General features: G+C 45.0%; 2 protein-coding genes across 7 annotated transcripts in view; both read left to right on the top strand.

The window, feature by feature from the left end:
- ripor1 (RHO family interacting cell polarization regulator 1) overlaps window positions 1-6,137 on the top strand; it is a 73,023-nt gene extending 66,886 nt beyond the window's left edge. For all 4 annotated transcript variants that reach the window (XM_023971121.2, XM_023971119.2, XM_023971122.2 and 1 more), the window contains one exon: window positions 4,672-6,137. In XM_023971121.2, the coding sequence (XP_023826889.1) occupies window positions 4,672-4,772 (101 nt within the window). In that variant the 3' untranslated portion in view covers window positions 4,773-6,137. The remainder of the gene's footprint in view (window positions 1-4,671) is intronic.
- A 386-nt stretch (window positions 6,138-6,523) lies between these two features.
- On the top strand, window positions 6,524-13,653 carry LOC111952450 (CCCTC-binding factor (zinc finger protein)). Of its 3 annotated transcripts, XM_023971124.2 has the most exons (12): window positions 6,775-7,121; window positions 8,000-8,090; window positions 8,332-8,835; window positions 8,982-9,336; window positions 9,453-9,623; window positions 9,718-9,972; window positions 10,063-10,212; window positions 10,374-10,534; window positions 10,806-10,988; window positions 11,097-11,229; window positions 11,377-11,619; window positions 11,717-13,653. In XM_023971124.2, exons 2-12 carry the CDS (start codon window positions 8,067-8,069, stop codon window positions 11,932-11,934), a joined length of 2,397 nt encoding a protein of 798 aa, XP_023826892.1. In that variant the 5' UTR covers window positions 6,775-7,121; window positions 8,000-8,066; the 3' UTR covers window positions 11,935-13,653. The 3 variants fall into 3 exon arrangements, with proteins under 3 accessions (XP_023826894.1, XP_023826893.1, XP_023826892.1); XM_023971126.2 differs by lacking the exons at window positions 6,775-7,121; window positions 8,000-8,090 and adding an exon at window positions 6,524-6,706; XM_023971125.2 differs by having other exon boundaries at window positions 6,774-8,090; window positions 11,720-13,653.
- Window positions 13,654-15,427: the final 1,774 nt, after the last annotated feature.

Raw genomic sequence — 15,427 nt, 5'->3', positions numbered from 1 at the left:
CTACATTCAAACTCAGTGTCTCTTTGCTTGACATCATGGGAAAATCCAAAGAAATCAGCCAAGACCTCAGGATAAAGATTGTAGACCTCCACAAGTCTGGTTCATCCTTGGGAGCAATTTCCAAACGCCTGAAGGTACCACGTTCATTTGTATAAACACCATGGGACCATGCAGCCGTCATACCGCTCAGGAAGGAGACGCCTTCTGTCTCCTAGAGATGAACGTACTTTGGTGCAAAAGTGCAAATCAATCCCAGAACAACAAGGACCTTGTGAAGATGCTGGAGGAAACGGGTACAAAGTATCTACATCGACAGTAAAACAAGTCCTATATCGACATAACCTGAAAGGCCGCTCAGCAAGGAAGAAGCTACTGCTCCAAAACCGCCATAAAAAAGCAAGACTACGGTTTGCAACTACACATGGGGACAAAGATTGTACCTTTTGGAGAAATGTCCTCTGGTCTGATGAAACAAAAATTGAACTGTTTGGCCATAATGACCTTCATTATGTTTGGAGGAAAAAGGGGGAGTCTTGCAACCCGAAGAACACCATCCCAACCGTGAAGCACAGGGGTGGCAGCATCATGTTGTGGGGGTGCTTTGCTGCAGGAGGGACTGGTGCACTTCACAAAATAGATGGCATCATGAGGTGGGGAAATTATGTGGATATATTGAAGCAATATCTCAAGACATCAGTCAGGAAGTTAAAGCTTGGTTGCAAATGGGTCTTCCAAATGGACAATGACCCCAAGCATACTTCCAAAGTTGTGGCAAAATGGTTTAAGAACAACAAAGTCAAGGTATTGGAGTGGCCATCACAAAGCCCTGACCTCAATCCTATAGAATTATTTMGGCAGAACTGAAAAAGCATGTGTGAGCTAGGAGGCCTACAAACCTGACTCAGTTACACCAGCTCTGTCAGGAGGAATGGGCCAAAATTCACCCAACTTATTGTGGGAAGCTTGTGGAAGGCTACCCGAAACGTTTGACCTATGTTAAACAATTTAAAGGCAATGCTACCAAATACTAATTGAGTGTATGTAAACTTCTGACCCACTGGGAATGTGATGAAAGAAATAAAAGCTGAAATAAATAATTATCTCTATTATTCTGACATTTCACATTCTTAAAATAAAGTGGTGATCCTAACTTGACCTAGGGAATTGTTACTCTGATTAAATGTCAGGAATTGTGAAAAACTGAGTTTAAATGTATTTGGCTAAGGTGTATGTAAACTTCCGACTTCAACTGTGTATGTACTGTGCCTTCGGGAAAGTATTCAGACCCCCTTGACTTTTTCCACATTTTGTTACGTTACAGCCTTATTCTAAAATGTTTTTGTTTTTTAATTCCCCTCATCAATCTATATACACACAATACACATGTAATAAATTAAAAACTCAAATCACATTTTACATAAGTATTCAGAACCTTTAGTCAGTACTTTGTTGAAGCACCTTTGGCAGCGATTACAGCCTTGAGTCTTCTAGGGTATGACGCTACATGCTTTGCACGCCTATATTTGGGGAATTTCTCCCATTCTCTTCTGAAGATCCTTTCAAGCACTGTACAGCTATTTTCAGGTCTCCAGAGATTTTAGATCGGGTTGAAGTCTGGGCTCTGGCTGGGCCACTCAAGGACATTCAGAGACCTGTCCGGAAGCCACTCTTGCATTGTCTTGGCTGTGTGCTTAAGGCCGTTGTCCTGTTGGAAAGTGAACCTTTGCTCCAGTCTGAGGTCCTGAGCTCTCTGGAGCAGGTTTTCATCATATCTTTCCCTCGATCCTGACTAGTCTCCCAATCCCTGCCACTGAAAAACATCCCCACAGCATGATGCTGCCACCGTCATGCCTCACCGTAGGGATGGTGCCAGGTTTCCTCCAGACGTGACACTTGGCATTCAGGCCAAAGAGTTCAAACTTGGTTTCATCAGACCAGAGAAACCTGTTTCTCATGGTCTAAGAGTCCTTTAGGTGCGTTTTGGCAAACTCCAAGCGGGCTGTCATGTGCCTTTTACTAAGGAGTGACTTCCGTCTGGCCACTCTATCATAAAGGCTTGATTGGTGGAGTGCTGCAGAAATGATTGTCCTTCTGGAAGGTTCTCCCATCTCTACACAGGAACTCTGGAGCTCTGTCAGAGTGACCATTGGGTTCTTGGTCACCTCCCTGACCAAGGCCCTAATCCCCCGATTGCTCAGTTTGGCCGGGTGGCCAGCTTTAGGAAGTCTTGGTGGTTCCAAACTTCTTCCATTTAAGAATGATGGAGGCCACTGTGTTCTTGGGGACCTTCAAAGCTGTAGACACTTTTTGGTACCCTTCCCCAGATCTGTGCCTCGACACAATCCAGTTTCGGAGCTTCACGGACAATTCCTTTGACCTCATGGCTTGGTTTTTGCTCTGACATGCACTGTCAACAGGTGTGTGCCTTTCCAAATCATGTCCAATCAATTGAATTTACCACAGGTGGACTCCAATCAAGTTGTAGAAACATCTCAAGGATGATCAATGGAAACAGGACGCACCTGAGCTCAATTTCGAGTCTCATAGCAAAGGGTCTAAATACTTATGCAAATAAGGTATTTCTGTTTTTTATTTGCAGTAAATTTGCAAAAATGTCTAAACCTGTTATTACTTTGTCGTTATGCGGTATTGTGTTTAGATTGATGAATAAGGTTGTAACGTAACAAAATGTGGAAAAAGTCGAGGGGTCTGAATGCTTTCCGAATGCACTGTATGTATGTATGTATATAGGCTATATATACAGAAGTATGTGGACATCCCTTCAAATTAGTGGATTCAGCTATTTCAGCCACACCCGTTGCTGGCGGGTATATTAAATCGATCACATGGCCATGCAATCTCCATAGACAAACATTGGCAGTAGAATGGCCTCACTGAAGAGCTCAGTGACTTTCAACGTGGCACTGTCAAAGGATGCCACCTTCCCAAGTCATTTCGTCAAATTTCTGCCCAACTAAAGCTGCTCCGGTCAATTGTTAGTTCTGTTATTGTGAAGTGGAAATGTCTAGGAGCAACAACGGCTCAGCTGCGAAATGGTAAGCCACACAAGCTCACAGAATGGGATCATTGAGTGCTGAAGTGCGTAGCTCATACAAATCGTCTTTCCTCAGTTGCAATACTCACTACCAAGTTCCAAACTGCCTCTAGAAGCAACGTCAGCACAATAACTGTTCGTCGGGAGCTTCATGATATGGGTTTCCATGGACTAGCAGCCGCACACAAGCCTAAAATCACCATGTGCAATGCCAAGCATCTGCTGGAGTGGTGTAAAGCTCGCCGCCATTGGACTCTGAAGCAGTGGAAACGCGTTTTCTAGAGTGAGTCACGCTTCACCATTTGGCAGTCCGACAAACGAATCTGGGTTTGGCAGATGCCAGGAGAACACTTCCTGCCCTAATTCATAGTGCCAACTGTAAAGTTTGGTGGAGGAGGAATAATGATCTGGGGGTGTTTTTTATGGTTCGGGCTAGGCCCCTTAGTTCCAGTGAAGGGAAATCTTAACGCTACAGCATACAATGACTTTCTAGGCGATTCCGTGCTTCCAACTTTGTAGCAACAGTTTAGGGAAGGACCTTTCCTATTTCAGCATGACAATGCCCCCGTACACGAAGTGAACTTGACTGGCCTGCACAGAGCCCTGACCTCAACCCTATCGAACACCTTTGGGATTAATTGGAACGCCGACTGCGAGCCAAGCCTAATCTCCCAACATCAGTGCCCGACCTTACTCATGTTCTTGTGTCTGAATGGAAGCAAGTCCCCGCAGCAATGTTCCAACATCTAGTGGAAAGCCTTCCCAGAACTGTGGAGGCTGTTATAGCAGCAAAGGGGGGACCATCTCCATATTAATGTCTATGATTTTGGAATGAGATGTTCGACGAGCAGGTGTCCAGGTGTGTGTGTTATTTTATTTAATTTATAATTTTTTACCCCTTTTTCTCCCCAATTTCATGGTATCCAATTGGTAGTTAGTCTTGTCTCATCGCTGCAACTCCCATACAGACTCGGGAGCGGCAAAGGTCGAGAGCCGTGCGTCTTCCGAAACACAACCCAACCAAGCCGCACTGCTCCTTGCCACAATGCCCACTTAACACAGAAGCCAGCCGCACCAATGTGTCAGAGGAAACACCGTACACCTGGCGACCGTGTCAGCGTGCACTGCGCTCGGCCCGCCACAGGAGTCCCTAGAGCGCAATGGGACAAGGACATCCCTGCCGGCCTAACCCGGAAGACACTGGGTCAATTGTGCGCCGCCCCATGGTTCTCCCGGTCGCTGCCGGCTGCGACAGTGCCTGGTCTCGAACCCAGAATCTCTAGTGGCACAGKTATTATATATTTATACACACACACACACACACACACACAGTATATTCTGGTCTCTGACATTACTCATACTTTCCGGATTATGTATGTATTGTTTTAAAATGTTTTATTGCTAGGTATTGCTGCASTGTTGGAGCTAGAAACACCAGCATTTCACTGCACCTGCAAATCTGTGTATGCGACCAATAAACGTTGATTTGATCAAGGGGTACAAGGGCACAGAGGGTGGGTTTTCTGTGGGAGGGATCTAGTGAATGAGGGAATAATGGATAAGATGTTTGTGGGGAAAGAGACGTGTGATTTGACGTTCTCTGTGTTCCCGTCCAGGCGAGGAGGGGAAGTTGGCCCACAGACACGTTGAGATATCACTGCAGGAGGGAGTGCCACGCCTCTTCTCCCCTGGCAGCATGGCCAGCACCGCCTTCTAATGCCACTAGAACGGGATACTGATACCGTCATGCCCATGTCAACACACTGTTACAGCCATTATGCCATACACACATTAAAATATACACTGTCAAACAGGGTGGAATATACCCAGATGCAAAGAGGATGCTGACTTTTGCACATACACTCACTAACACTGGGATGACATCTACAGCTTGACACGAAGTCAGTGAACTAAACTCTCATATTACCAACCTGTGTGTAAATAAGTGATAACTACTCATGAAAACTGTGGAATTGTAGAAGCGATGAAGAGTGGTAGAAGTATTTTACTGCCTTACAGTATGTTTTGGTCTGGTGGTGTTGCCTTCTGAGTCATGTAATTATAGCTGGGATGATGAATGGATGGAAGGACACTGCAATCATTGTGTCAGATCATGGCATGGATAGAACAAAGTGGAAAAGTGACATGATTACTTTTCTGGGGAAATGCACTTATTATTTGCTTAATTTGTGATGAAGCAGGTTGGCGTTGGTCTGTGTGGAGAATGACTTTGAGTGTTTGGTAGGAGTACTGAAGTAAGTCATGGGGATGGAAGGGATTGGGTTGTTCCTCAGGAGATGATGGTGGTGAAACAGTTCCAAATTCTAGGACCACAGTCTGATGAGGAGCTTGTTGCCATGCCGGTCGGGAAAGGAAGTCTGAAGAAAATTATTACAGTGCCATCATTCCATACTATCATTATATGCTTTGTGGAAATATATATTCCCACTGGAAGTGTATATGTTATATAATTGTAGTGTAATTCGGTTGGCATTGTTGAGACAATTGGAGTAAATTCATAGTTGGTTTGAGTGCTGATGCCTCAAGTCACCATGCACTTCCTGAGACTCATGCCACTGGGGATATAACTGAAGATTATTTCTGCTGTATTGGTGGTGGAGTTATTTTCTTTCTTTTTTTATTGAAAACTTAAAACTGTGCTGGACTGGACTTTTGCCTTTGGAGCAGACAACTTCTCACTTAAATAGACAACCACACTGCTAGGACTGGCCACCTGCTGGCCATTATAGTGTGGAATCAGGGTGTGATGAGAACCTGCATTCACTGTATATTATTTACTTAGCAGATTCATCAGTTTTATTATATAGGACTTCAAAATAACAATATACACTGAAGGAGCTTTTTAAGTTGTCTAAGTGCCTCAAGTTAGTGGAGAGATGAAACTAAGAATGAAGAGATACAGTGCTAATAGAAACACTGCAGCAAAGTATATTTTCCATATGACTCAAATTGTGCAGCATTAAAATAAATGATTTTCTTTCCATAAAAGTATAGTCTGGCAGATATCTTGCCTGGCAATAAATGTAAACGAATTATTAATAAAAATGTGTTCAAAAATAAAGTTTCCTTTTGCTGTAAGAGAAGGGTGTGATAATGTATCATTTCCCTATGTTAATTACGTTTGGCCATTGTAAAATAAACAGACACATAGCTAATGATACTGTACCCCATGGCCTTTGGCACAGCAATGAGAGGCAGACAAATTGTTCAAACTGATTACAGGTTTTCCTTTTGGTACAACTACAATAGAGGCAGACATATTCAGATAGGGTTTATTATAGGCCTATTAAATAAAATTAGAAATACGGTTAGATTTATGATAAATAACCTAAAATTATCTATTCATGACGGTGTACGGTATTTCAAAAGTAGCGCCCCACATGGCCAATCCCCATAATTCAATGTCTACACTGGTTTACACCCACCCTTTCGCCACCGCCCCCCTTCACTCTGCACAGGCGCACAAACTTCACAAGGCCGCCATTTTGTGCGGAGCCTTTTCTGAAAAAGCGGGAGAGGATTAAAACCCCAGGAGGAGAAGGGCGTAATTCTCAGCCATCTCGGTCAGATTGAAGAACATACTCTGGGCTTTCTGTCAAATTCAGCGAGGAAATAAACGACGAAGAGCAGGTAAAGTAAGAGTACTTTCCAGAAAAGGGGGGAGCTTTGCAGGAGCTTTAATCGGCCTCTAGGTGTCACGATGGGGCTCCCGGTCCAGGCGGCAGACGGGGGTGTTTGTCTCCCTCTATCGTTATTGAAGATTTAGCAAAAAACATTTATAACCCAGAAGTTCAACGAAATTTTGCAATAACGACTCTTTTTGGAGCTATGTTAGTTTGCATTTCGGCAAGGATCGATCATTAAAGACTTCAACGTGTTGGTTTAGTTTTAAGGCCAGGCGTCCATTTTCTTTTTCTTCGTCTTTGTTTCCTGCCGTTTTACGGAGTCGAGATGGAAACTCGCGGCTGTGTATCAACTCAGCGCGCGCCAGATTGCAGCACAGAACAACGAATTTTCTAAATCGCACATGCATAATCTTGCTACAGTAACTATCATAGCTAACTACATACAGTTCACTAACTAGCCGTTCAACGCATAACTTGTTAGGTAGACCGCTAAGTTAGCTATGTAATGTCACTTTCCACGCCATTAACTAGTATTGTTAACGAACTAATAAAGCCATAAATTATCGAAACAGTAACAAAACGAAATGTTTTCGCCCACAATGGCCTTCGCAAAAGCTAACGTTAGCAAACCCCTACCATTGACCTAGCTAACTTAGATAATTAGCTAACTGTTYGTTTATGTTATAGTTTAGCTAGCCAATTATCATATTTTAAAAGCTGGCAATTAAAACAAGGTTAAGTCACGATGCAAAGACGATTCACAATTTTAGAAGGCGCTAGGTAACGTTTCAGTAGCTAGCTAACAACATAAACGTTAGGTAGCCAAATTGGCTTCTAGCGCATACCGAATTCAAACAAGTAACATGCATAACTAGCAAATGACCACGATAGCCATTTTCACTAGCGTTTCCAGTAAAACGACGTCCCCCTTCGCCCTACATTTAATGAGCACGTAGTCTAGATTTTTGTTTGACGAAATGTCTTCTCCAAGCTTACTGCAGTTCATTTTCAATCCAGTGTCCGTTGTCTGATTCAAAGCCTACCTTGAGCTACAACGACACTAGCTGGATAGAATTGATCAAAACAGGGTAGAGCTCCCTCTACAACCCAACTGGTAGCGGTACATAAACATGACTAGCTGATGTTAGCTAGCTATATGACTTCATGTCCACTATCAAAATTGCGGCCCGCAATTGCACCCTTCGCAGAATGGCCCAACTAGCTACGAATGTGTCTGTGCGTTCAATTCATGCAGTAGGTTTATGTAGAAATGTCAACTTGTTTGTCTTCCCCACAGGTTCAGTGTCAGGTAACAGTCAGGGGAGTTGAGTCAGAAATTGAGGAAGCCAAGCAGATCTAGAAAGATGAAGTATTCCTTTCTGGTGCAGGTAACAATTTAGGAAGCTGAGGAAGTTGCATCAACTTTGTCTGAGATCTTGAGTGAGCTGAACAGTATGCCATTTTCTGTCTGTTAAGCCTACCTAGGTTGATCATATGTCCAGGTACTGAAAAGGGATTTAAATTCTCTGCAAATTGCAAAAACAGTTTCAYCATTTATGAATAAATGGTTATGAGTTCACATTACATTGCTAGATTGTGTGCTGATTGGTTTTGGGTTGGCTCTCTCAGGTATTACCGATGGACGGCGGACCAACCGACGTTGTGGTTGAGGCCAAGGACAGCATCACCTATGAGGGGGAGGAGGTGGTGGCAGACCTGCTCCAGCAAGCAGCAGAGGGGGTAATGGACCAGCAGCCCGTGGGAGAGGGGGGCCTGGATCCCCAGGAGCTGGTGGATGGAGTCAATGTGGAGATGATGGTAATGGATTCCCTGGACCCGGCCCTGCTGCAGATGAAGACTGAGGTGATGGACGCCCCTGTGGTCACAGCCCACGAGGCCACAGTCACCACAGTGGATGAGACCCAGATCATCACTCTGCAGGTTGTCAATTTGGAGGAGCAGCAGCTTGGAGGCCTTGGGGAGCTACAGCTGGTCCAGGTGCCTGTCTCGGCTGTGCCTGTAACGCAGGCCACTGTAGAGGAGCTACAGGGCACCTTCGTGGACGCCACGGCCATGCCCAAAGATGGAAACCCTATGATCTGCCACACCCTGCCCCTGCCAGAGGGCTTCCAGGTAAGAACTGCACTTCAAGACTAGATATTACATCATTCAGGGCTAATGGAAGCATCTTTTCCCAGGGGTGTATAGCAGCGTTTTGTGCTACTGGTACATATCTAGATGTACTAGTTCTAGAGAAACTTAAAACTCTACTCCTTCAGGTGGTGAAGGTGGGTGCGAATGGTGAGGTGGAGACAGTGGAGCAGGATGAGCTCCAGCACCAGGAGGAGCAGCAGGTCCAGCCTGAGGAGGAGGAAGAGGGGCTGCACTGCGAGCCCCAGCCTGAAGACCCACAGTGGACCACAGACCCAGACTACCAACCCCCGGCCAAGAAGACTGCCAAGAAAGCAAAGAAGAGCAAGCTGCGCTACAACACTGAGGGGGACAAAGACAACATGGARGTGTCTGTCTATGACTTTGAGGAGGAGCAGCAGGAGGGGATGCTCTCTGAGGTCAATGCAGAGAAAGTGGTGGGCAACATGAAGCCCCCCAAACCCACCAAGATCAAGAAGAAGGGTGAGATTACTAGCACCACTGCTTGCTGTGTCCTTTGTTTATAGTGAATGTTGTAACTCAAGTTGTGGTGCTGTTTGCCTCTGCAAGTGCTGACTCTAGGCATTTGTATGCTCCAGGTGTGAAGAAAACATTCCAGTGTGAGCTGTGTAGCTACACCTGTCCCCGCCGCTCCAACCTGGACCGACACATGAAGAGCCACACGGACGAGAGGCCCCACAAGTGCCATCTGTGTGGAAGGGCCTTCAGGACCGTTACCCTGCTGAGGAACCACCTCAACACACACACAGGTATGGTGTCATCAGTCACATTAAAAGACAGTCCTATATTGTTAGTCCTGTCCATGTTGGATACCGTTATCGTTATAACTGTCTCTGTCTACAGGTACCAGACCACACAAGTGTCAAGATTGTGACATGGCCTTTGTGACCAGCGGAGAGCTGGTCCGACATCGTCGCTACAAGCACACTCATGAGAAACCCTTCAAGTGCTCCATGTGTGACTATGCCAGTGTGGAGGTGAGCAAGCTAAAGCGGCACATCCGTTCCCACACTGGGGAGCGTCCGTTCCAGTGCAGCCTGTGCAGCTACGCCAGCAGAGACACCTACAAGCTGAAGAGACACATGAGGACACACTCAGGTGAGGCACAGCCACAAGGATACTGTGTAAACACAATTAGTGATTGACCTGATTGTTGTGAACTTGTCCACTCTTGTTTTTGTTTTCCAGGAGAGAAGCCGTATGAATGCTACATCTGCCACGCCCGTTTCACCCAGAGTGGAACCATGAAGATGCACATCCTGCAGAAGCACACAGAGAACGTGGCCAAGTTCCACTGCCCCCACTGTGACACAGTCATCGCCCGCAAGAGTGACCTGGGTTAGATACCTAGACGTTGACTTGGCCTGATCATCCCAATATGATGACAGCATGATTTGGACATCTCCACTGTAAACTTCATCGTGCTTGAACTTGCCTAATGTGTATACAGATGACATCTCTCTCAATAAGCTGGTTTTAACACCCCCTCTCTCCTCCAGGCGTCCATCTGCGTAAGCAGCACTCGTTCATTGAGCAGGGACGGAAATGCCGTTACTGTGATGCGGTGTTCCACGAGCGCTATGCTCTCATCCAGCACCAGAAGTCCCACAAGAATGAGAAACGCTTCAAGTGTGACCAGTGTGACTACTGCTGCAGACAAGTAAGAGAGCATGCTGTCTGTAACCTGTTGTCGCTAACCTGGGATGATTGATGGATCTAGATGGGAGTATATGCATAGCGTGTGTGATGCTGGGTAGCTATGGTGATGGAGTTAGCTCCTTTGTCAGTAAATATCCAATCAAGGTCAATGTCAGGAAGGCAAGAGTTTATGGAAACTGGTTCAATGCTGATTGTTTTGAGATGGCGCTGGTAAAATTCCCAGCAGTTTCTCTGTCCTTATGTGTGTTTCTTGCTGTCTTTACATTGACTAGGAGCGTCACATGCTGATGCACAGGCGCACACACACAGGAGAGAAGCCGTACGCCTGTAGCCAGTGTGAAAAGACCTTCCGCCAGAAGCAGCTCCTGGACATGCACTTCCGGCGCTACCACGACCCCAACTTTGTGCCTACTGCCTTTGTGTGCACCAAGTGTGGCAAGACCTTCACCCGCAGGGTATGGACACTTACTCAAACACAAATGAACTGAGTGGAAGAATACACCCATGTTTTGGACATAGCCCTTCATTTAATTTGTTTAAACGTTTTGTGTTCTTCTCCTTAGAACACCATGGCCAGACATGCAGAGAACTGTAACGGGGATCCTACTGAAGGAGAGAACGGAACCCCACCCAAGAGAGGACGGGGTGGGAGGAAGAGGAAGATGCGCTCAAGGAAGGACGATGATGACGATAGTGGTGAGGCCTGTTTTACAGAAACGTATCTATTTGTAGTGTCCTATTGACTTTGCTATAATAAGCTGTTTCGGTCCAAACCTCTACTTGCTATTGCTCGTTGAATGTAATGAGATCAGTGTTACTCTTTTTAACTGTTCCCTTCTCCAGAGGACAATGCTGATCCTGAGCTGGATGACATTGATGAAGAGGATGAGGATGCCGAAGAGGCACTGCTGGAGGAGGAGGAGGAGGAGGAGATGGAGTTGGAGCAGGCTCCACCCACCAAGCCTATCCCCGCCCCTGTGGAGCCGCCCGTCAAGAGGAAACGTGGTAGACCCCCCAAGAATGCACCCAAACCTGCCTCACCTGCCAAAGCTAGCAAGGCTGCCCCTAAGGGCAAAGCTGCTGCAGGTGAGTTACACCCCACTGGTCCTGTGTCATGGAATGTCTGAATAAATGCCCATTTAATGCTGCGTTATAATGCCTGGTGTTACCTCTGTCTCCTCAGCAGCAGCCATCATCCAGGTGGAGGATGAGAATACAGGTGTCATAGAGAACATCATAGTGAAGAATGAGCCAGAGGCTGAGCAGGCTGCCATAGAGGTGGTGGTGGAGCAGTCGGAGGAGGCAGGAGCAGGGGTGGAGACAGTGGAGCTGCCTGTAGCAGAGGCTGCCCCCAACGGAGATCTCACCCCTGAGATGATCCTCAGCATGATGGACCGGTGATCTAGCCCAGCTCAAAGACATCCCCTTGTCTCAACCTTTCCCTTCAAGTCCACCCTCTTCATACAATCTGCCATATTACAAACCACTCCGCTTTACACTTTATTTTTATCATTTGTTTTTAACAAATCTGTCTCTTTTCACTTAAACCCACATCCTTCCATGCATTCACTGTAACAGTTAAAGTTCCAGCTGCTTTGGTCTGTAGATTTGGTGAAATAATGGCTCCATTCTCTACTGTAATCTATTGGTAGCTGAGGGTTGACACATGGTGGACATTGGGACTTACTGCATTGGTCAGTTGCGCCCCCCCCCACACACACAATCTAATGACTATTTTCGTAACCTGTTTGTGACCTTGACATGGCGACAGTGAGTGCCAAGTGAGCCTTGTAATCTAGAACCTTATATCTGCTGTAGACTAAAATTAACTTTAGCTCGGCATGTTGATAGGAATGGCTTTCTTTAAAACAAAAAAATGTTTTATTTACTGCATATTCCATATGACTTATTATTGTACTTGTCACAGATTCTGAAGTTTGTAGAGGCTTCGATCAACATCAGGCCAGYGACAATGAAATCCATCCACAAAGTTTAAGACTGCGGTTGTTATGATTGTACAAAAGGTAGTCCGGGCTCGTTTTGCTTGTAAATACTTTTTATTTTAGTTTTATTACCAGCATTTGAATCTTTTTCTAGTGATTTTAAAGCCCTTCATTGCTGGAGGAAAGGAAGTCAACCGTAGCTGTTTGGAACACAGGCTGTATATGGCTTTCTTATCTCTAATGTGGGAGGCTTTGCCTACTTTGAGAATCATGTTGGCTATATGACCTTCTCTGTTTTGAGCTTTTTATCCTGAATATTTGTAGCGCATTTATGGGAGGTACATTACTCACTCTTATCCCACTGTTCATCCCAAACCACAGTCACTAATGCTCTAATTTTAGAAAGATGACCTTGTTTTGCATTTCAAGATGAGGTAAAGAGATTAAGTGATGTCAAATGCATTCATATTCTTAAAAGCTTTAGTCAAGATCTGTGAAATTGTTGAGCAGGGGTATTCAACTCTTACACTACGATGTCCAGAGCCTGCTGGTTTTCTGTTCTACCTGATAATGAATTGCTCACATCTGGTGTCCCAGGTTTAAATCAGTCCCTGATTAGAGTGGAACAACAAATCAGTGAAACTTGCTCCGGGGTTCAGAGTTGAATTTGACGGAGGTGTCCAATTGAACTAGCTTCAGGTCTTAACTGTACATGAAATATGATTATTGAGGCTTTGGTAATCTTGTGAAGCAGAATGTTTCTCCCAGTTCACTGTTAATTTCTCAGACCATTTTGTCATAACTGCATAGTTTTATTGTGGGATGTGTACAGGAGAGGGCCTTGAGAAATTCTGATAATGACATTCAAAAGGGGAGGAGAGAACTGAGGGAAGGATATTTTGTATAAAGTTTGTTACTTGTTTAAGATGACTATTTACTTTCACAGAACATTTTTAATGCTGATTGATACAACCTGACTTTTCCTCCTATATGTAATTGCGTTTAAATTGCTTTTTGTCAAGCGCTTAAATTCTGGGTTGATCATTTTTGTACCTGGCTGTYCTGTGTGAATTTAGCAATGATCTGAAAACCAACATAAATACATGTATTATGGCTGGGTTGGGCTGAGAGGGCATGTATGAGGAATGTACAGCTAATAAAAATATATTGGCCTACAGTGTTTTTGTTAAAATGTTTATCTTGACATTACTATGTTATAGCAGATCATGTGTGGATTTTTATCAAAGGTGATACTGAAAGGCTTGTCATATCTTGTCTCAGGGCTTGAAGCTTGCTGCTGTTTCACTTGTGTGAATGTGATTGACAGGTTTGCAAACCCTGCTACATGGCATTGGCTGAGGTTTGTTTATCTTTGGGCATTTGTTTATGTTGTTGACCACAGAGGCTACTATATGAGCTGTGTGTATTTTAGTGTTCAGAAGAGCAGCAGCTGGTTATCTGGAACCTGGTGTGTTAGCCTATATTATGGCTGGAACAAAGTGCTTCAGAAGGTTCTCCGGGCAGAGGGTTGTTCACCCCTAGTTAAGCAGGTTTCTGATTTCTGTCATAAATCTTGTTCTGGGGCCCCTCTGGTGTGTGTTTAGTCCCCCTCATGTACTCCCTGTTCAAACACGACTCCAACACCATTACGTTTCCTGACGAGACAACTGTGGTAGGCCTGATCACCGACAATGATGAGACAGCAGCCTATAGGGAGACCTGTCAGTGTGGTACCAGGACAACAACCTCTCAATGTGAGCAAGACGAGAGCTGATTMTGGACTACAGGAAAAGGTGGGCCGAACAGGCCCCCATTGACGGGGCTGTAGTGGAGCGGGTCGAGAGTTTCCAGTTCCTTGGTGTCCACATCAACAAACTATCATGGTCCAAACACACCAAGACAAGACAGTCTTGAAGAGGGCATGACAACGCGTTTCCCTCTCAGGAGACAAAAGATTTGGCATGTGTCCCCAGATCCTCAAAGTTCTACAACTGCACCATCGAGAGCATCCTGACCGGTTGCATCACCACCTGGTATGGCAACTGCTCGGCATCTGACCGTAAGGCGCTGCAGAGGGTAGTGCGTACGGCCCAGTACATCACTGGGGCCGAGCTTCCTACCATCCAGGACCTATATACTAGGCGGACAGAGGAAGGCCCAAAGAATTATAAAAGACTCCAGTCAACCAAGTCAGACTGTTCTCTCTGCTACCGCAGGGCAAGTGGTACCGGAGTGCCACGTCTAGCACCAAAATGCTCCTTAACAGCTTCTACCCCCAAGCCTTAAGACTGCTGAACAATGAATCAAATGGCCGCACAGTCTATTTACATTGACTCGCCCCCCCCCCCTTTGTTTTTACACTGCTGCTACTCGCTGTTTATTATCTATGCATAGTCACTTTACCCCTACCTACATGTACAAAATAACTTAACTAACCTGTACCCCCGCACATTGACTCGGTACCGGTACCCCCTGTATATAGCCCCGTAATTTTTTTGTTACTTTATATTTTACTATTTTTACTCTAGTAAATGTTTTCTTAACTCTCTTGAACTGAATTGTTGGTTAAGAGCTTCTATGTAAGCATTTCACGGTAAGATCTACACCTGTTGTATACGGAGCATCAAATTTGATTTGATTTTCAGAGTGGTCACTATCTGGCACAGCCAAAAAGTAATCAAATCTGATTTTAAACCTAACCATAACCACACTCTTAACTTTAAATTAAGACCAAAAAGCAACAACAAAATCCATGAATTTGTACATTATAGCCCATTTTGACTTTGCAGCTGGCCTATCTAAGCGGGAAATTGCTCAGTTCTCCCTCCAGGACAAGACTCATGACAAATGTCAACCTGCCGAAATGTACAGTGACTTAAAGTATTCAAACCCCTTTACTTTTTCCACATTTTGTTATTACAAAGTAGGATAAAAATGGATTGAATTATTTT

The sequence above is a fragment of the Salvelinus sp. IW2-2015 genome, linkage group LG26 (genome assembly GCF_002910315.2).
Source record: "Salvelinus sp. IW2-2015 linkage group LG26, ASM291031v2, whole genome shotgun sequence".
NCBI classification, from domain to species: domain Eukaryota; kingdom Metazoa; phylum Chordata; class Actinopteri; order Salmoniformes; family Salmonidae; genus Salvelinus; species Salvelinus sp. IW2-2015.
The sequence above is the reverse complement of the archived record's forward strand: the minus strand, read 5'-3'. Positions and strand labels throughout refer to the sequence as shown.